Source organism: Ostrea edulis, chromosome 1, assembly GCF_947568905.1.
Source record: "Ostrea edulis chromosome 1, xbOstEdul1.1, whole genome shotgun sequence".
Lineage (NCBI taxonomy): Eukaryota > Metazoa > Mollusca > Bivalvia > Ostreida > Ostreidae > Ostrea > Ostrea edulis.
In genome coordinates this window covers 20,742,716-20,765,794 of record NC_079164.1, presented here as the reverse complement: position 1 = coordinate 20,765,794, position 23,079 = coordinate 20,742,716, and the positions used below count along the sequence as shown (strand labels likewise).

Genomic DNA, 23,079 nt, shown 5'->3' with positions numbered 1-23,079 from the left:
GTCATTAAGAACGGCGTAGTGTCATTTCGTAAATGAAATGTGAATACATGTAAAATGATATTTTTTGTAAAAGACAACCCGAGGTTTAAGAACAAGTCCTCATTAAGTAAAACGATTTTCTATGCACAAGAATCTGCGTCATGTAGATCTTTATACACAAGAAAATAGCAGCAAAATATAATGACGTTTTTCCAACTTTCCCAGAAGTAAGAGATGGAAGTCACAAACATTGTATAATCACCAGTTTATGACCATAAATGTCAATATTCAGTGGCGTAGCTTCCATTGAGGCAACCGAGGCAGCTGCCTCGGTAAAAAAAAACAAAAAAAAAAAACTTTTACGTTGTTAAAATGTCGATAGCTTCTGGGGGGCGCAGCTCCCCAGACCCCCTGCCTCGGTAATATTATAACTCAAGCTACGCCTATGATATTGACTATCCAAAACCAATCGATTTTGTTTTTAAATCTTGTGCACTTTCAGACATGCAGTACCGATACATATTATATACTCCACTTTTCAATTAATTCCTGATGTCTTCTGTACTTCATTGTCTATAATAGCAGTAGTGTTATTTATTCGTACTAGTTATTTTAATTGAAACTAAAACTGTACAGAACTTCAATTTTATCAATGTATTGAACTTTCTAATTTTCAGTTAACTGATGATAGTAGTTTATAACGTTTAATTTGTCAGATGCACAAGATATGCTATGGTCTATGTTGTAACATACTATGGGTACCAACTTAAAGCACCTTCCCTCTAACAGGTACCAGATTATAAAGCACTCTCTCTAACTGGTACCAGATTATAAAGCACTCTCCCTCTAACAGGTACCAACTAATAAACACTCTCCCTCTAACAGGTACCAGATTATAAAGCACTCTCCCTCTAACAGGTACCAACTAATAAACACTCTCCCTCTAACAGGTACCAACTTATAAAGCACTCTCCCTCTAACAGGTACCAGATTATAAAGCACTCTCCCTCTAACAGGTACCAACTTATAAGATACTCTCCCTCTAACAGGTACCAACTAATAAAGTACTCTCCCTCTAACAGGTACCAACTTATAAGACACTCTCCCTCTAACAGGTACCAACTTATAAAGCACTCTCCCTCTAACAGGTACCAACTAATAAAGCACTCTCCCTCTAACAGGTACCAACTTATAAAGCACTCTCCCTCTAACAGGTACCAACTAATAAAGCACTCTCCCTCTAACAGGTACCAACTAATAAAGCACTCTCCCTCTAACAGGTACCAACTAATAAAGCACTCTCCTTCTAACAGGTACCAACTTATAAGGCAACCTCCCTGTAACAGGTACCAACTTATAAAGCACTCTCCCTCTAACAGGTACCAGATTATAAAGCACTCTCCCTCTAACAGGTACCAACTAATAAAGCACTCTCCCTCTAACAGGTACCAACTTATAAAGCACTCTCCCTCTAACAGGTACCAACTAATAAAGCACTCTCCCTCTAACAGGTACCAACTAATAAAGCACTCTCCCTCTAACAGGTACCAACTAATAAAGCACTCTCCCTCTAACAGGTACCAACTTATAAAGCACTCTCCCTCTAACAGGTACCAATTTATAAGGCAACCTCCCTCTAACAGGTACCAACTAATAAAGCACTCTCCCTCTAACAGGTACCATATTATAAAGCACTCTCCCTCTAACAGGTACCAGATTATAAAGCACTCTCCCTCTAACAGGTACCAAATTATAAGGCAACCTCCCTCTAACAGGTACCAACTTATAAAGCACTCTCCCTCTAACAGGTACCAACTTATAAGGCAACCTCCCTCTAACAGGTACCAGATTATAAAGCACTCTCCCTCTAACAGGTACCAAATTATAAGGCAACCTCCCTCTAACAGGTACCAGATTATAAAGCACTCTCCTTCTAACAGGTACCAAATTATAAGGCAACCTCCCTGTAACAGGTACCAACTAATAAACACTCTCCCTGTAACAGGTACCAACTTATAAAGCACTCTCCCTCTAACAGGCACCAGATTATAAAGCACTCTCCCTCTAACAGGTACCAAATTATAAGGCAACCTCCCTCTAACATGTACCAGATTATAAAACACTCTCCCTCTAACAGGTACCAGATTATAAAGCACTCTCCCTCTAACAGGTATCAACTTATAAGGCAACCTTCCTCTAACAGGTACCAACTTATAAAGCACTCTCCCTCTAACAGGTACCAACTTATAAGGCAACCTCCCTCTAACAGGTACCAACTTATAAAGCACTCTCCCTCTAACAGGTACCAACTTATAAGGCACTCTCCCTCTAACAGGTACCAACTTATAAGGCAACCTCCCTCTAACAGGTACCAACTAATAAAGCACTCTCCCTCTAAGAGGTACCAACTAATAAAGCACTCTCCCTCTAACAGGTACCAATTTATAAGGCAACCTCCCTCTAACAGGTACCAACTAATAAAGCACTCTCCCTCTAACAGGTACCAACTTATAAGGCAACCTCCCTCTAACAGGTACCAGATTATAAAGCACTCTCCTTCTAACAGGTACCAACTTATAAGGCAACCTCCCTCTAACAGGTACCAGATTATAAAGCACTCTCCCTCTAACAGGTACCAAATTATAAGGCAACCTCCCTCTAACAGGTACCAGATTATAAAGCACTCTCCTTCTAACAGGTACCAACTTATAAGGCAACCTCCCTCTAACAGGTACCAACTTATAAGGCAACCTCCCTCTAACAGGTACCAGATTATAAAGCACTCTCCCTCTAACAGGTACCAGATTATAAAGCACTCTCCCTCAAACAGGTACCAGATTATAAAGCACTCTCCCTCTAACAGGTACCAGATTATAAACACTCTCCCTCTAACAGGTACCAACTAATAAAGCACTCTCCCTCTAACAGGTACCATCTTATAAGGCAACCTCCCTCTAACAGGTACCAGATTATAAATGGAGGATATTTTATAATCTGGTACATGTTGGAGGAAGTGTGCTTTGTAAGTTGGTACCTGTTAGAGGGAGGGTACTTTATAGAATCTGGTACCTGTTAGAGGGAGGGTGCTTTATAAGTTGGTACCTGTTAGAGGGAGAGTGCTTTATAAGTTGGTACCTGTTAGAGGGAGAGTGCCTTATAAGTTGGTACCTGTTAGAGGGAGGGTGCTTTATAATCTGGTATCTGTTAGAGGGAAGATGCTTTATGATTTGATGATAAAGCATTTTATCTCAAAGAGGTACCAAGTTATACAGCACCCTAACTCTAACAGGAAGCAGTGTATGCTAGGACTAAAATAATTATAGCTTCTCTCAAAGTAGAACTTCTATTGTGCTTATCAAAAACAATCATTGTCAATAGTACAGTGTACTTGGGATCAACTGGACTTGTTACACTACAGAAATCATGGAACACACTGTTTCCATGTTGTACCTGTTTGGTTGTGAATTCCAGATGATGTTCAACAACTTGTTCAACACCTTGTTTGAAATGAAAAGACTTGTAAAGTTTACAAATTTATTATAGCACAAGTCAATATTGTTTTAGAGTAGCTGATAACAAGTAATAAGTTTTCCAATAAAAATAAATGAGTATAAGCAGAAAAGGTTACATAGGGTGTTTTTCTGATGCCATTTCTAGAATAAAGTGCACCGCCACGGCACATGATACGCCCGTCACATATTGTTAACAGTATAGATTGTACCCATTAAAACATTTTTTTTTATATTACCTTAATTAAATGTCACAGTGACCTTAAAGTAGGATGCGACACACCTTCTACCTAAGATGCATTAGTTGACCAATTTTGGTGATTCTAGGCCTAATAGTTTTCAAGTTATGAGCCGGACAAGTTTTTGCCATATATGGCCATATCTTCTTAATGAAAAGTCACAGTGACCTGGTTTTAATGTGCGACACACCTTCTACCCAAGATGTATCTACAGACAAAGTTTGATGATTCTAGGCCTTGTAGTATTTAAGTTACGGGTCAGACACGAAAAAGCTAACAGACGGACGGACAGACGGATATCTTCTTAATGAAAAGTCACAGTGACCTGGTTTTAATGTGCGACACACCTTCTACCCAAGATGCATCTACAGACAAAGTTTGATGATTCTAGGCCTTGTAGTATTTAAGTTACGGGTCGGACACGAAAAAGCTAACAGACGGACGGACATGAACGCCATACCATAATACGTCCCGTCTTAAGACGGGCGTATAAAAAGGCTTTAAATAGTATCAGCCATCATCAGGCTGTCACATACTTTCTTTCCATGAATAAAAGCTCCTAAACTTAAAAGTGACAGGAGGCCGGTAGATAGACAACTAGAGCTCTGCAGAAAATATTTCCCCAAAATTTACCATGATCAACAATCTGTAAATATTCTAAAACACCAAAGAAGTTATTTACAAAGACCCTAGTTTCAAAACTGTGAGAGGAGTTAAAAGGTCAAACCGTCATTTATTTAATGCATGTATATTTCCTCAAAAACTGACTCGGTTAAACCTGTAATTTTCAAAAAAAAAAAAAAAATTAAACAAAAATCAAAATCATAGCCACATACACATTTTCCATACCCATACAAATACTCTGCAGAATAAGGTTCTCAGTTGAATATTGGGAGAAATTTGACAAATCATGTACTTTCTATGTAATGTTTCCTCAAAATACTCAGTTCAAGAATCTGTAATTTTCTCAAACAAGGTTTTCCTATTAAGTGAACCTACAACCTTGACCTTAAAAAACAATAAGCATCTTCCTTTTATGGTGATCAAATGTACCAAGTTGTAAGATTCTGGAGCTTACGGTTCAGTCTGTATCCCATCTTACAAGGTCCGGACAGACAACACCATACCATAATATGTCCAGTCTCTGACGGGCAAGTACCATAATAAGAAAATCTAAAGTTATGACCCTAACAAGCTTTCACAAACTATAAAACATGAGGTGTTTGTAAAACATATAAGCCCCCATGGTGCAAAATTGAAAAGGGTTATACACATGCATAATTTGATTGATAGTCGTATCATCAATTCGAAATATTGAGCAAACAATATCTTCCTGTGTCAGGAGTGGATTGACCAAGTGACCTAAAAATCAATAGGGGTCATCTACTCCTTATGCTGTACCAGGTTTGGTGTCAATCAAGCAAATAATTCTTAAAACATAAGAGACAATATATTACTATGTCCAGTTTACCCCTTGACTTTTGACCATGTGACCTCAAATCTACTCCTTGAGATGTACCAGTGTACCAAGTTTGATGTCTGTCAAGCAAAGGGTTCTCAAGATATTGAGCAGGCAGTGTCTTCCTATGTCCAGAGTAGATTGACCCTTGACATTTCGACCAGAAAAACAATTGGGGTCCTCTTCTTTTCATAACCAACCCACATATGAAATATATTACGATCAAGTGAATGGTTCTTAAGATATTAAGCAGACAACATGTGGTCTACCGACCGACCAACAGGTGCAAACCAATATGCCCCTCTTCTTTGAATGGGGGCATAAATATAGTGTTATAACACTAAAAGGCTTCCATACATCTAAAAGTAACATAGGACAAGGCTAACTATAGAAACATTGAGATAGCCTAAACACTTAAACTTTGAAAAAGTAATATCTGATACTACCCTGAACCAAGTAAATTGACTCTGCTAAGGTATTTACATATTATAATGTAAAATCTAAATTGTTCCCTAACTCAATGTTATGTTCATTTCCTACTCTATGTAAAAGATAAGAGGCGAACACGAAATTCATGTGAAAAGTACAAACCTTAGAGTTCTTTAACCTAGCAGAGTGAGTAAATCTGAGTCAGCTCCTTATATAGGGCTGACAAAATCAATGGGATACTAAATATAAATGCTCAATCTGATAACCCAGGATTAAGCCTCTTGGCCAATGAAATTGCAGAAAACAAATTATGTTCAGGAAGACTGGCATAATGGCAGGTATAATGAATTACATAGCACAGTGAAAGGTAAACATGTGAAACATTAAGATATTTCCTTTATAAAATCTTAAATGTAAAGTTTGAAAAGGTTGCATGTATAGTACAATGTATGCCAGTGGATTTGAAAATGACCTGAATCAATGCTCTTTCTATTTGGTACAAAACAGATATAGTTATGATTAATCATTATATCATTGGGTAAAGGCGGCAGTCTGCTTCCCTTAAGGATGTATTCTAAACAGTGGATGCAATCAAAATCTCTGCCTCCACAAACATAATATCTTTGAAGTATTGGATGTGTGTGTTCATATTCTGTCCAATCCTGTAACATGAAAAACAAGACATAATCTTATTGGCTCATCCTAAATTTAGTATCCTATCAAAGTTTAACTAGTAAATTGCATTCTTCTATTGTGTTATCGAGTATATAAGCTCAAACACAGTATTTATCAAGTTTCTCTGAATAATTAGAATTTATCCTACCATCTCCTACCATTATCTTTTTCCTTTAAATATTGAATATATTAGACAGAAAATAAAATCATAAAAACTTTATATATCACACAATGCGAAGTCAATATAAAATTACTGGTAAAGAAAGTTCAACTCTTTGACACAAGTATGATGGAAAATTAAAGATAACGGTGATAATGTTTCGAGGATTGTTTTCATCTCTCAAACAAAATACATGTAGAATTTCAGATTGAAAATAGAAGCAATGTTAACTATTTGAAATGACCATATGGAATTTGTGCACCACAAAGATGAACTTACATAATGGATTTTAGCCTAAACAGCCCAAATTCTTCCAAAACCAATGCACACAGTTCTAAACTACCCTGGATGAAAAACTGAAAGAAAAAAAGATTTATATATATATATGTCTGTTCTTAATGTTTGAATATCTTCACACAAATAAAAGATATAGGTTAACAAAGAGGCCCATGGGCCACATCGCTCACCTGAGTCACTTTGGCCCATATCTGAATACTTTCCATATATATTTCCATGTAAAACCTTAGTCCCTATTATGGCCCAAACTACCCTTTGCATACTTGAATCTACACTATGTCAGAAAGCTTTCATGTAAATGTCAATTTCTTTGGCCCAATGGTTCTTGAGAAGAAGATTTTTAAAGCTTTCTCCTATATTTGTATGTAAAACTTTGACCCCCCCCCCCACTTGTGGCCCCATCCTACCCCCCAGGGGCCATGATTTAAACAAACTTGAATCTGCACTATGTCAGGAAGCTTTCAGCTCTTCTGGCCCAGTGGTTCTTGAGAAGAAGATTTTTAAATGACCCCACCCTATTTTTTCATTTTTATGATTATCTCCCCTTTGAAAGGGACATGGCCCTTCATTTGAACAAACTTGAAAGCCCTTCACCCAAGGATGCTTTTGGCCATGTTTGGTTGAAATTGGCCCAGTGGTTCTGGAGAAGAAGTCGAAAATGTGAAAAGTTTAACAGACAGACGGACAGACAGACAGACGACGGACAAAAATGATCAGAAAAGCTCACTTGAGCTTTCAGCTCAGGTGAGCTACAAACTTGAATCTGCACTAGGTCAGGAATCTTTAATGATAATTTCAGGTCCTCTGGCCCAGTGGTTCTTGAGAAGATTTTTAAATGACCCCACCCTAATTTTGTGATTATCTGCCCTTTGTGCCAAGTTTTGGTTGAAATTGGCTCAGTGGTTCTGGAGAAGAAGATGAAAATGTGAAAAGTTTATGCCGACGACAGACAACTAACAAATTTTGCTCAGAAAAGCACATTTGAGCCTGAGAAATTTTTTTTTAGAACTTACTGGCAAAATCTCGGTGCCCTGTAAATGTGATTTCTTACATCCTTATTGGCGGGGTAAAAGCATCTGTTAAATTCTGAGATGGTGTTCCCTGGTGAAATAGTATCCTTTACAAACAGACGGAAATGTCTTTTTGTTTCATCAACGCTTTGTGTCCTGCCCTCGTGTACAAGTAAATGTATTTTTGATATAATAGTCTCATCTACTGGCTGGCTTAATCCTGGAAACTAAGAAAACATTCTAAATGAATACATGTAATTATATAAGGGGATTTGAAACAAAATGTATGCCTCTCTTGCTGAACTTTGCCAACAGAATTTAAGTTTTACAATTTTCATTTATGTATATTGAAAGTTTGATGCCTGTGACATTTGGGAATTACTGACATAGCATAATTTTAGGGATTGTAGCATTGGTGAGAAACACTGCACTGCCACCGGTCTCTAATTTATGAATGGGCTTGTAAATTTTTCAGTTAAAGTTTATAATCTGCTTGGACTACTTGTCTGGCAATATATACAGGGTTCGAAATTAATGTATGCCCGTCACTCCGTGACTGGTTAAAAGTCTGGCTGACTGACTGACATTTGTTTTAGTCAGTCAGATGAGTTAATTTTCTAAAGCATCATTTTGGAAAATATACTTATGAAAGAAGTAGGTACAGTTTCTAAAGTCATTTGGCCCAAAATATCGATGATTTCACTTGGAGCTCAAACCCTGGCATTCAAATAAGGAATGGATTAGCAAACCCAAAATCTGCTCAGTTTGATCAGCAAAATGATTTGTGTCATATGACGTGAGCTAGAAGTTGGCATAAAATTGCAAAAATGCCATTTTCAATGAAAATATCCACAAATTCAGGTGGTTTTCTTATCAGAAAACATACAGCGCATGCGTCGAGCAAATTCATATTTAAGTACGGTATGTTTTTCATCTTAAATTAATACACAATATATATCATTTTTATTTTGCTCGACAAATGCGCACATCTTTTCCTGAGCAATAATCTGTACGACATTTGACAGTTTTCAGGCTTATTTGAAAACAAGATGTGTTTGTGAAACACAAATGCCCCAGATAATGGCCAATTCCAAAGATGGTCAAGGTCACAAGGGCAAATATCTTGGTACCAGTAGAAAGATCTTGTCAAAAGAAATCATCATGTATAATACGAAAGCTCTAATATTTACCATTTAGAAGTTATGACCAATGTAAAAAAAATTAAAAGTAAGTTAAATGTCAAGGTCAAAAGGTTTAATACCAACGGAAAGGTCTTGTCACAAGGAACACTCATGTGAAATATCAAAGCTCTATCACTTATTGTTCAAACGTTATTAGCAAGGTTAAAGTTTTCAAAAAGTAGGTCAAACTCCAAGGTCAAGGGGTCAAAAATGTTGGTACCCACGGAAAGGTCTTGTCACAAGGAATACTCATGTGAAATATCAAAGCTCTATCATTTACTGTTCAAAAGTTATTAGCAAGGTTAAAGTTTCAGACAGAATGACAGAATTACAGAATGACAGACAGGACAAAAACAATATGCCCCCCAATCTTCGATCTCGGGGGCATAAAAAGGCAGGAAAAGTCATAATGCTGTCCAATTAGAAATATCATTCTGGTTTTGTTGACATAGTATACCTGGCATATATTTTACTTTCTTAAAACGCTTATTAAGGTTAATTCCAGACACATTTTATTGAGAGAAAATTTTTGGGCCTTTTTATGTATACAATCGTACCTTGTTCTTTACACATTTGGCATGCTTCGATCTGTAGACCTATCAGACAAATCCGAGTTGTAAATATAAATCCCACATTTTAGTGTTACAATATTGTTTAAGACATATTGAGCTAAATTTCATTTTAATAACATTAATGAAATGTGTTTAAATATTTCTGGAAAACTCTATTGGACTAGTAAATTTTTCAGCGGACTGGTTGAAATTATACCCCATCAGTCCGGCTGGACTGGTGACATAAAAAGTTAGCTTCAAGCCCTGTATATAGGGAGTAAAAGATGCTTCATTTACCTCCCCTACTAGATGCTTTCTGTGATCTACTGGATCTGGTAAAAACAATGAATCTCCACTTTCTTCTGAATGCTTTCCTTGGCCAACTTCTCACAGAGGAGCTTTGATATTGTTTTCCTTTTCCAGATAGAGTCCGTTTCTTGAATCTGAAGACAAATATGACACCATTTTAACTTGTCTCAGTAGTCCTCATAAATTCCAGTAATTAATTCATCACTAAATGTTTTAACCTCTAATTGAAAATGATTTCATATTTGAGTCTTCGCAGGGGTTTTCCTACCATTTTCAAACTGGGTCCAGAGTCCGTAGAATTGGGAAAATTGACACATAAAATGTTCAAATTGGGAAAGTATGAAAAGTATTAATTACCTTGTGCTTAGATACGTATAAATAAAAGAGAATAAAAAAATGTTTTCACTCAGCAAAACATGATATATATTCATAGCAAAATCTGTGTCAGAGACAGGGCTTTCAACAAATTTAAAAGTAGGAGGCTGAAATGAAAAAGTAGAAGGCGATCCAATGCTTGGCGCCCTTACGGCCGGGGGTCTGGGGGCCGCTCAAGGCCCCCAGAAGCTCTGGGGTAAATGACGCAAAATCCTGCATTCTGGCGGTTTCCTGGCACTTAAATGCAGCTTTGAAATTGTCATTTTTTTGCCTGAAATTTTTACTTTTGCCATGAATTTATTGTTTCATATGTGAAATTTTCTGTTCATGCAAAGACTTAAAAAATTCAACATTGCAAAGTACTAATTTTGATGCAAAATGAAAAATAAAGTGCATCAAGATAACTACATGTAATTATTTTTTGCAATGCTGTATCAATTAATTTTTAAGTGTCTTTGCTTGAACAGAAACTTTCACTTTTATTTCTACATTTGTACTGAAAGTTTATAAGACTGAATTGTTTTGTAAGAAAGTTTCTACATGCAGAAAGTATTGTTGAAATGAACTAAACTGCATGTTTTGCTCACCCCAATATTTTTTTTTAATAAAACCCAAACAATCTTTATTACAAATTAATAAGTATATAACATTTAAATGACCTATAATTTTATTTTTCCACAAATTCAAGTTAACAGCTACAGATTTGTTGGTAACATAGCGAATTTGTGCTGAAAAATTCTACTTTCATTTTTATTTAATACCACATGGGCATTTGCAAATTAAAAAGAATAGCAAGTCTGAAATCTTTCCTGATTAAATTATGTTTTCGCTTTAAAATTGTTGATTGATATTATACTCGTCTCACTTTCACTTCTGGCCTTTTTAAACCGAAACTGAACAGGGTATTTGTTCTCTTCATTCCGTCAACATCATTGATTTTTACGTTCAGGACTTGTTGTTATCTTTCGGAACTTCTCGTCTGTGTTGTCACGAATTGGGTAAATCCGAGGCTTTCCGACTATTGCAATTGACGTATTATTTTCTACACCAACAGACGACCAATCAGGTGCCGGTATTTACCTGAACTAAATTTAGCGCAAGTAAACACATTTTTACATCCTGGTTGATACGGCCGCGATTTCTGAGTCTACTAAAGTTTGGAAGATGTTTAAAGTTTTATAAAAGTTTTTTTCATTGGACATACATTTTTGTCACTAAAGTAGCCGGCACCTAATGTTACTATAGGCGGCGGAAATCCGCCGGCTACCGGCTACTTTTGAAAGCCCTGCAGAGATCTCATTCCTTTCTGTCTAAAAAAAATTCTAATTATGTCTCCCCTCTTCCAGGGGGAGACATAGTTTTTGTACTTCATCCGTCTTTCTGTCTGTCACAAAATCTTGTGAACACTTCTCCTATATGGCTTATCGGATAGTCTTGAAACTTTGTGCAATGCTTCATTATACCCGCACTTTCTAAAGAAAGTTCGGGTATATTGTTTTTATCCCGGTCCGTCCGTCTGTCCCGGTTGTTGTCACTAAAACTGTGTCCACATTTACAGCGCAATCCAAATGATATTCTAGGAGCTGAATAGCAAAGTCCTGTAGATGTGCAATAAGGTTTCAGAATGTTCATATTGGCCCCAGGGGGCAAATAGGGCCTGAAAAATGACATTTTCTAACATAAAGCTTGTCACTTAAACTCCATCTACATCTGTAGGAGCAGTCACATGATATTCTAGGAGCTGAATAGTAATGTCCTGTAGATGTGCAATAAGGTTTCGGAATTTTCATATTGGCCCTAGGGGGCAAATAGGGGCTGAAAAATGACGTTTTCTTTCACAAAGCTTGTCACTTTAACTCCATCTACATCTTTAGGAATAGTCACATGATATTCAAGGAGCTGAATAGTAATGTCCTGTAGATGTGCAATAAGGATTCGGAATTTTCATATTGGCCCCAGGGGGCAAATAGGGGCCAAAAAATGACGTTTTCTATCATAAACCTCCATCTACATCTTTAGTAGTCACATGATATTCTAGGATTGTTGACCTTGAATGACCTTGAAAGTGGGTCAAGGTCAAAGGTCAAGATCACTTTCTCCTCCACAAAGTCTTAGGTGGTTGACCTTTAAAAATGGGGTCAAGGTCAAAAGTCAAGGTCACTCTTCAAGATGTGGGTCTCCACAAGCGACGCAACATTGAGTATGTACGTCATTCCAAAGGAAGTCTATATCCCCTTCCTTCACGGGATTCAGCATGATAGCTGTCTGCACCAAGTACTTGCGAGACACAGATAGATGACTGACACTCTAGCATAACTTGGAAAACAGTCTCCATGGGAAAGCCCTGTCAATGTCAAGGAGGACTGCATAAACCAACCAAGTGCCAATTTACATATCTGCCCAATGTTCAACAGTAGGACACTGGTACTGATCTTTAAGTAATACACAAAACTGACACTCTACACAAACTGATATCAGCCCCCCCCCCCCCCCCCCCCCCCCCCCCCCCAAAGAAAATTAAAAATTAAAACAAATATACATACATGATACACAGAAATAGTTAAACATGTACATTTCACCTTCTGTAATATTGTAAACCAATAAATGAATAAAAAATAATTCAAAAAAAAAAAAAAAAAGAAATGATAAATAAAATAAATGAACAAGCCAGACTTGCCTGATCAGGAATGATGCAATATCCTCGTTTCAGACTCTATACTCAGGAAACAATTTCTTTGTGCCTTTGCTCAGCCTCTCAAATCCAAGTGAACTCACTGAAATGACATCCACGTCCACACATGTACACAAATCATCCAACGAGGAAATGCGCAGCTTCCCCTCCTGTCGTCCGTTTACTGCATCCTCAAAAGTGAAAGTAGAAATCCCCGCCAACCAACTTTCTCACATGTCACTGTTTCGGATCCTATAAAAAGCCACTTTATCAATGTACAATGATCACCATCATGCATTCAAACACAAATAAACATCATTGATATCATTCAAACTCCATTATTTCTTCTCTTTGTATCATCTAGTATTTAACCCTGGTCACATTACCTTCGTAAATATTTTGCTCACAAAAACGTCAGCTGGGTCAAATGATCATAGTTATATTTAGAGAGGGGAAAAGTGGAATATGACGATGTCTGATCATCAACTTTTATCACATTTGTTTGAGAATGTAATTCACTAAAAATTAAACTTGTCGTAAAAATTACACACTGAAGTAACTACGACGAGTTGCAGAAAACCTGGATTTTCGAGTTACTGCCGGATTCTATCTCTTGTGAAGTATATCTTGTACAGAAGCGGGTGTAGGAATTTTTGAAGTGGAAGGGGGGGGGGTCCAGCACTTGATCGTTTAGATACTTTTCACAACGTCTATCCGCTATCTTTTTCTGATATCCCAAAGAAATGAGAGAGAGAGAGAGAGAGAGAGAGAGAGAGAGAGAGAGAGAGAGAGAGAGAGGTTACTCCCAGTAGGTTGGGGGCGGCCTAGGCCCCCAGAAGCTGTAGGGTAAATGGTGCAACTCCTGCATTCTGTCCTGCATTCTGACGTTTCCTGGCACTTCCTTTTCACTTTCAAATTGTCTACTTCTTAAACAAAATTTTTCATGTTACATATATACAAATGTACTTTTTAAGAATTCTTTTTAAAAGCGATACTTGCATCTGACGAAAATATCGTAAATATAGTATCAGTGTGTTGTCTTATTTATCCTAGAGTTGAATGATAATTATAATAGTGTTGATAAATTTGAATGAAGCAATTAGTAGTACATATACATGTAAGTATCTACCGTTCATATCATTTGGACTCAAAGTCTCGTTAAAATTGAATATTTCTTAAACTTTTTGGTTCTCCAAAGGGGGGGGGGGGGGGGGGGGGGGGGGTCCAGACGCCCTGGACCCCCCCCCCCTTCTGGATCCGCCCATGTCTTATGTGTTGTTTCTGCTAGGAACTTTCATTTGCGATTACAGTCACTTGCCCTTTAAAACCATCCCAATGCGAAGTAATATGAGCCCGTCGGTTTTATTGACAACACAATTTCTTTCTTTTGAAATGGGAAAGAAGTTCGAGTTATTGACTCCCCTCTCTCTGTCTCTCTCTCTCTGTCTCTCTCTCTCTCTCTCTGGTTGACAGTCGAAACGGTATGTAGTGAAAATGTAAGTTTAAACGATGAATTCAGTCATGTTTTGAAGATTTCGTATATCGAGGTTTGGCTTTAAGTAGTACTTTGTTTTAATAGCGTTAGGCCTAGTTGTCAAATTACTGAGTCAACTTCTTCATCCCCTTTTGGAACTGAGGATGCAATGATGTAGCCAAATCACACTGTGGCTTCTTTGCTAGTTAAACATTATAGGAATCAGCAATATAAAAAAAAACGGGGGGGGGGGGGGGGGGGGGTGGGGGGGGGGGGGGGGTGGGGGGGGGGTGTCCAGGAATCCAAAAAAGAAAATCGATAAAAATAAATATACGTGTATCACCCAGTGCTAGTTAATATTTTATTCAACTTGTACATAAAAAATAATTGCCTACAAATATTAGCAGTATCATATTTTAAAAAAAACAAAAAACTACAAAGATGTCCCACAGAAAGGGGGGGGGGGTGTCAATCCCCGGATTCCCCTCTGGATCCGCCATTTGGACAGAGAGTACATTTAAAGGCAAACACTTACGTGCGGGTATTACTGTCTCATGACAGCATCTAGTTCTCATTTGTAGATGTGCATATTGGTGGGACAGGATGATCCAATTATTTTCCTTAAAGTTATAGTGGATCTAACAGGGTGGAAGAACAGTGTCATTGTAACATAAGGGTCCAGTAAATGAAAAGACCCAGTCCCTATTGAAAATTCCCTCTAATTTAGATAACAGCTAAACTATAAGCTGATTTTCATGGTGTACAAAATGCATACCTTAAACTCTGGATATTTCAAGACAGTCCTCAAGGAAACTATTGTGAGGCAGTCCATCTTCTTGGAAGGCTGTAGTGATTGTCTTTTTTTTTGTGTCTAGCTGAATTCTGCTGAAAGAATTTATTAGTCTCACTATCAACCTTGCCATGCATTAATTTTTTTAAAGACCACACCTGTAATCAAAATCAAAGCATTACTTGTTTCTAAATATATACATCAGTATCATCACCAACGAAGACAGCCTTGTCTTGAAACACAAGCTTAGTATAACATGAACCCAATCATTACAATGACCAATGTTTCAAATTTATTTATATTAACAGTCCTTGACCAGTCGAATTTGATCAATATTTTCATTAGTTTGTCACTATGAAGATACCGTAATTTTCCAACTCAGTCTCAGATAGACATACACGGAGAAAATTTGTGGCTGGATCGGGAATTGAACCTAGGGACCTCTGTGCAAGATTTTACCAGTTGGTGCCATGACCACTCTTGTCCTGCCAGGGGTGAAATGAATCTGGGTTGTGTGTCTTTGACGGCAAAGACAAATTAAAGGGAGGAATTTAGTAGTTAGGGCTACACGGACCGTGGATATCGACCTGGATAGCTCAGTGGTTAGAGCACCTGACTAGTAATGCAGGGATCCTAGGTTCGACTCCTCGTCCAGCCAAATATTTTCTCCTCCCCTATACTGCATTCCGTGATGTAACTTGCGCAGTGTTAAGTTTATATGTGTATCAAATTAAAAATCTAGGCCCACTGGCCTTCATTGTGGAATGAATAGTAGGATTGTTACATATAATGTCCGAAATTACAAACGTTCAGAGAAAATACCAAAGATATGACCGAAATTAAAAATTATTGAAGTCGTCAATGGAGGGACCAAAATTTTTAATGTGAATATGATAGTAGATGTCATGTATTACTGAGGTCATTTTAGCTCCTCTCTCGGTAATTTTTGTCATTTTTTTGGTAATTTCTGTAAATGGTACCGTAGTAGGCTAGTTTTGGTCATTCCTGCACTGCGGAATGACTTACCACGTGCCCTGGCCTTGTGCTTGTTTAGCCTATATTGAATATACTTACCGATCTTGCAAAAATCTTTTGATTCCCGGGCAATATGGTACTAATATCTCATGTTTTATAAATTAATATACCTCGCGGACACTACTAAAGACAGAGATATTTCCGGCACCAACAACGGTCTCTTCGTAGATATATGTTTGGTCTATCGTCCCGCTTTCCCATATTTGATATTTTCTATCTTTTTTTGCGCAAGAGTTAGCCTATTTTAAGTACAACTTAACAGATGAAATACAGGGGCAATTAACTCATTGTATAGGGGCAGGTAACTCGTGGTCGCCGCCCTGCAAGCGGTACCAAATAGCGTTAACCCATTATTAAACCACCAGAAGTTCCTGTGTTTTCCTGAATGTTCTTCATAGATAATTAGATATATATCAAGAAATAAGCTACATGGACACACAGAGGTTCTGATCTCTCACGAGATACTGATGCTTGACTTGTTAAAGCACCTCATCAGAATAATATGAAGATAAAAATAATTCTTGCAAATATTTTAATGAAATCTTGTGTGAATTTCTACTAAGATTCGCTTCAGATTGCTAAAACATTTTCTAAGGTAAAGTTATAATGGAGAAAATCTTTGTTGTCTAATTGTTTGCTAATTATTCATGTTGAATTGATCGAAAATAAATGAATATAGAAAATAAATTAAGATTGAAGTCTCTCGATATGACTCTGTGTATAGTTTATCTTTGAATCCTTTAACACCCGTTTTCTTGCTTAACAACACGAGAGACGCTGGATATCAATACTACACTGTACATAGCGATACTGCTCAATACTGCAGTCATGTTGTAATGGAATTTAGACAAATCTCGTAGATTTAAAACGGTGTGATGATTTTTGATTAATTAACGTTCAGTATAACAAGGTAAATATTGGTTGTACTTAGGGGTACACTGGGTAACTTTGGTATAGAGTGTCCTCTCCTTCAGTCGGCGCGCGATAAAGCGGCACGTCGTGATGCTGCGTCAGGAGTTTTAATGAAAGTGACGCTTTCCCAATTCAACAGAATTTACTTCTTCCCCCCCAAAGTGTTTTAACTAGTTCACGATAACTGTATCCATACAGTAACTGTATTCCCACAATAACGGTTTTTACACTCTAACGGTATTCACATGATTATATTCACATGATTACGGTATTCACATGATTACGGTATTCACATGATTACGATATTTACACAAAATAGTGATATTCACACAATATTGATATTCACGCAATAATGATATTCACACAATATTGATATTCACACAGTAGTGATATTCACCCAATATTGATATTCACACACTTAAATGGTATTCACACAATATTGATTCACACAATATTGATATTCACACACTAATGATATTCACACAATAACGGTATTCACATAATATTGATATTCACATACTTAAAATTGTATTCTCATAATATTGATATTCACACAATATTGATATTCACACAATATTGATAATCACACACTTGTCAATAGCACAATATTAATATTCACATAAAATTGGTATTCACACACTAACGGTATTCACACAATATTGGTATTTACACAATATTGTTCTAGGCGTTGTGTATTGGGGAGGGATGGTCACGTAAAAAGAGTCGAGATGTTTCGTTCATAATAAAACACCTTGTTTTTTATTTTTTGTCGAAATAAACAATACGGTTTCATCATTACTTTTAAACACCAATTTTCGTCGTTTTCGAAGTTGAGAAATATATAATTTTTGATCTAAAGAAAAGAACACTTTTAGGTTAGCAGTTCAAGAATGTATTCACCAATAAAATCACATTGTTCAGTGAAATCACGAAATGCGATGCCCACGAAAATACATGTTATGTGAAACCCAGTATTTGTAATAGAACAGTTTGCTACACTTCTTGCATCTTTGAAAACCCAGAGTGAGAGAAGCGAGACGAACCATGATTTTCCGTCGATGATTGATGTTTCTGATATTGATGCGCTATTGTGTTTGAGTGATATTGCCTTGGTATTGATTTTAACGCTGTTAATTATTACTAAGAGAGATGTAACAATAACGGTTAATGCTATAGGTAGATTCAAAATTCATTAATATCAAATTTCTAATTGTCAAAGCTGTATATCCTGATCATAGGACAAAATTTGATTGGATGGATGAAAATTTGGTTTCTTGATATCAGAATAGACGGCAACATGTGCTGTTTCATATTCAGAGTCTTGTACACAATAATATTCCAAACATGAACATTTTTATACACGTAAAAAGCCTGTTGTACGTCTGCATTTTTGTATTGTCAGTAGTTGGATTAAATGTCACTTTCGGTATGACCGCAGAATTCACAGAAGTAGCTAAAAGTAAGTACTTTTACCAGCTTGTTTCATTTATCATAGACATTATGACAAGTAAAGTCTTCTTTCTTTTCGAACTCAACGGCATAGATTTACATTTTCTCCTAGTTTTACACTCACATTCACATATCCTCGATACGTAAGTTTTAAATATGTATAAAGATATCATATAAAATTCCTATGAATCATAATATTAATCAGAAGTGATTTAAAGTAAATCCATCCTTTTTTTATGCAAAATCTTTATTTCATTAAAATTTGTGCATGATAGAAATATATCTTTAAGAGGAATTTTATTCACTGGGTATTATAAGAAAAATCTGGTTAACTATTAATACTGAAAAAGTTTATATTTTCTATGAATAATCAATTATTTATATTACAAAAATGTTATCAAGGACAATAATTCCTATGCTGGTATTTCTCTATTGTATGTTTATCATGCGATGATTTCCTTGAAATCCACAATTAATTCCTATATATTTATAAAGCAGCAATTTTTTTAAAGTGTTGAAATTAAAATTTTGTCATTTTAAACAGTTTTTATGTATTTTTAGCATGCTATTTAATGAAAATGTGCGATTTTCAGATGTCGATGTAAACTTTTGTTTTTGTTTGTCTGGCATATCTAAAAATCTGGCAACATATATATTTTCTTCGGTTATTGATTAAATTAACCTATATTAAGTGAAAATCAATACAAATTTTCTACTTTGAACCATTAATGTTGATAAGTCCCCCGAGGGTGGAGCTATCTTAATGTACGATTTTGATGGCAAAACTATAATTCATATGGGAGGAATTAAGAAGCTTGATTTGTCGATTATCGTCGTTTAACACTATTCTGAAATATATTATCAAATAGGAAAAAGAATGGGAGAAAATTCTTATTTTTTGATTTAACTAATCAATTTAATTTAAGAAAAATACTATTTCCCGTGGATGACAATTCGGATGTTATATATGCGCAGAGCAATTGTATCGAGATATTTAACAATACTCATTTTTCTGGACTAGGTCATGGAAGCTTGATACCAAACTAGAAATCATATAACAAATTTCCCACACATGAATTAAGAAACAGGATAATTAACTAGCAATTTCGAGACCCCCCCCCCCCCAATTTCGGGATAATTTAATCGTCATTTCGAGATCTTTTCTCGTAAGTTTAAGATGTTTTCTCGAAATTTCTAGAAAATTAACTCGCATAATTACTAAGATATGAACTCGTAATTTCGAGATATTTTCTTGTAATTTCGAGATCGTTTTTCTACTAACAAGATAATTACGTGCATTTATTCCTTGGTACTAATCGCCGTTTGTTGTTTCTGAATATGCAGTGTAAATAGAACATATTTCTGACAAATCATACCTAATATAATGACTTTTTGTGAATTATGATAAGAGATCTGTACCGTTTGGCTCTTCACAATCACAGAGACAGAACCAACTATTGTTACAACAGAGGAAGGAACGAAACCAACAGAAGGAGTACTATCAACAACACCCCTAATAACATCATCATTGGAATCAGGAACAACAACAAAATCAAATCTAGAAGATCAAGCAACGACGCAAAGAGGAACAACGGCGACAGTGGAGAAAAACACAGTACCTGAAGAAAGAAAAACAACAAAACTTGCAACAGAACTAGGGCCAGTAGAAATATCGACTTTATCGAAGGGGACAAGAACAACAACATATGCTGCACAAATATCAATGACAACAAAAGGAGAGACATTAATAACGACACAATCAAAGACAACATTCTTAGGAACAGATCCAACCTCAACAGGAACAACGGCAACAACAGAAGAAAAAGATGTACCATCAACGATAGCAGTGGCGGGATCATCATTATCATTATCAACGACAGACTTAAAAACAGCATTACCAACCAAAGAAACAACCACAGAAACAGCATCAAGGTTTAAATCAACAGAAACTTTATCAATGACACAAAATACCGAAACAACGTTAAGATCAACAACGAGTACAACACCAAATGAAAAAGTCACAGGGATAGTAGAAGATACCTGGACAGCAGCAGCTACAGAAGTAGGGATACAATCAACAACAAAAGATGTGCAGTCGTCTGATATAGGAACAACAACAAGATTATCGGTGACAGAAGAAACAACACCTTCAAAAGCAGAATCAGGAAAAACAACAACAGGAAAGATTTTGATGAGAAATGAAACAGGAGCAACTCTGAATGAAGGGACAAGTAACAAATCAACACCTATAGCAGTAGAAACCATTTCCACAACCAAATCATTAGACATATCAATGGCAAAAGGTTTCCAACCACCTACAACAGATGTCCATTCAACAACCTTTCAAGCAGGGGTTCAAGAGACCTTGCAAAGAACAACAGCAACTATAGTATCTACACCAGCAGAAAAATTAGCGATTAAAAATATTTCAACTACGAATACAGCAGATGCAACACTGCATGTAGAACCAACCACAACTACCACAACACCGAAGACGGACACAACAATGACATCAGGTTCTACAAAGTTTACCACGCATACTGAAAGAACATTGCAAACAGGATCAACAGTTGTACAGGAAGAAATAGGAAGAGCAACAAAAACACCACCTTCATTTACAGAAGGAATATCGTCATCGGAATCAATATTTATTGAAACAGAAACAAAGACATCTTTAGGAACACCAAATGTAAAGGGAGAATCAGGAACAACAGAAACATCAACAGAAATTTTACTACACACAACAGCAGAAAGAATACCATCATCAACCACAGGAACAACACTTATCATGACAGATGAAAGAACAAATCAAGCTACTTCAGAAGAAACAACAACACTTTCAAAATTAGATGCAGGAACAACCGTAATTAGAACAGAAACACTGTCACCAGTCACTGCAGCGAAAGCAACACTGCAAATAGAAAAATTATCGACACGAATATCACCAGTGACTATTTCAACATCAAAAGAGATAGAAAAAACCCAGACAGCGTTGCTCACAATGGATACTGAAATACCAGCATTCCAAACAGAATCAATATCAACAATCTCACTAGAAAAAACAGATATGACAGCAAAATCCATGTCAATGTCATCAGCAGAAAGGATAGACTTATCGTCTGACAAATCTACTCTTATCACAACAAAGTCAATAACTTTGACAGAAGAAAGACCAACAACTTCAGCAGCAACAAAAGTAAGAACAGCACTTTCGGTAACAACAGGAACAACAACAGAAAAGCAATCACCTGTATCAACAGAAAAAATAACATCATCTGAAAAATCATTACATATCGTTACAGACACAGCGATAACAAATCCAGCAACAACAGATGTAAAAACAATCTCAAAAGGAGAACCAGGGATAACATTACCAACATTAGAAACAACATCACCTACAACAGCAAAAAATACTGAATCAACACCAATTGCAACACAGGTAGAAACAGAGATTCTAGCAACAACAGAAATAAAAACAACACCTTCAACAGCAAAATTTGAAACAACAACATCAACAATATTCCCTACAACAACAGAAAGAAAAACATCAGCAGAATTAACATTTACTGCAATAGATGCAACAACTCCAACAGAAGGTAAAACACTTTTGAAATTAGGAACAACATCGGAGACAATATTACTAACACCAGAAGAAAGAATAACAAAATCAACAGTTATCCCAACAGAAACAATGACAACTCCAGTGACAACAGAATCAAAAATAACAATTTCTCAAAGTGAACCAGGAACAACAGCAGCAGCAATAATAGAAAATGTTCCAAATGTCACTGCGGAAGGAGAAGCACTGCACTTAGAAACAATGACAACCCAAGAATCCGCTGCTATGATGCTAGAAAGTATTTCAGTAGCAAAAGAGACAGAAACAAAAATGACAACAGGATCAACAATGCCTACGACAGAAGCTATACCAGAAGCTTTTCAAACGGAACCCAGATCAGCAATTGTACAAGAAAAAACAGAAAGAACAACAGAAACAATATCTACAGCTGCAGAAAAATTCACATCATCAACTCCAAAATCAACATTTATTGACATGGAGGCAACAACAGTTACAGCAACCAAAGAAGCAAAAAGAACAGATTCAAAAGGAGAATCAGAACCAGTAGGAGAAACAACAGAAACACATACAATAACGAAAATATTACCATCACCAACAGCAAAATCAACATTTATTGCAACAGAAATAAAAACAAATCCTGTATCAACAGAAGAATTAGGAGCAACAATTACCATGAAAAGCATCTCTTCTGCAAATGTAGCAAGCGTAACACAGGATGATGAAAGAATATTCACCCAGGAATTCACACCGCAGGTTATCTCAACAACCTTAAAAGATACAGAGATAGGAGTAACCGGGCCCACAAATACAATGAAAGAAACAATATCAACAGCAGTAATGATAGAATCATCAACTGCAAAATCAACACTTCTTACGACAGAAAAAAGAACAACACCAGCAATGACAGATGCAAATACAGCACTTTACAAAGGAGAATCAGGACTAATGGAAAACATGTTATCTACCGATGCATTCGGAGTAACACAACACGCAGA

General features: G+C 36.5%; 1 protein-coding gene and 1 long non-coding RNA gene across 6 annotated transcripts; one reads left to right on the top strand and one right to left on the bottom strand.

Annotated features, from left to right (window-relative positions):
* Positions 1-3,499: 3,499 nt before the first annotated feature.
* On the bottom strand, positions 3,500-16,482 carry LOC125650880 (uncharacterized). 5 transcript variants are annotated; one of them, XR_008799712.1, is made up of 7 exons: positions 16,183-16,482; positions 15,094-15,203; positions 9,787-9,932; positions 9,496-9,534; positions 7,761-7,984; positions 6,730-6,794; positions 3,500-6,277 (listed from the first exon to the last, which is right to left on the bottom strand). It is a non-coding gene; the product is annotated as an uncharacterized LOC125650880 (long non-coding RNA). The 5 variants fall into 5 exon arrangements; XR_008799714.1 differs by having other exon boundaries at positions 15,094-15,200; XR_008799713.1 differs by lacking the exon at positions 9,496-9,534.
* Positions 16,483-18,483: 2,001 nt separating this feature from the next.
* On the top strand, positions 18,484-23,030 carry LOC130047463 (mucin-2-like). The gene is made up of 3 exons (XM_056142641.1): positions 18,484-18,514; positions 19,914-22,918; positions 23,016-23,030. The coding sequence occupies exons 1-3, from the start codon at positions 18,484-18,486 to the stop codon at positions 23,028-23,030; spliced, it is 3,051 nt and encodes a 1,016-aa protein (XP_055998616.1).
* Positions 23,031-23,079: the final 49 nt, after the last annotated feature.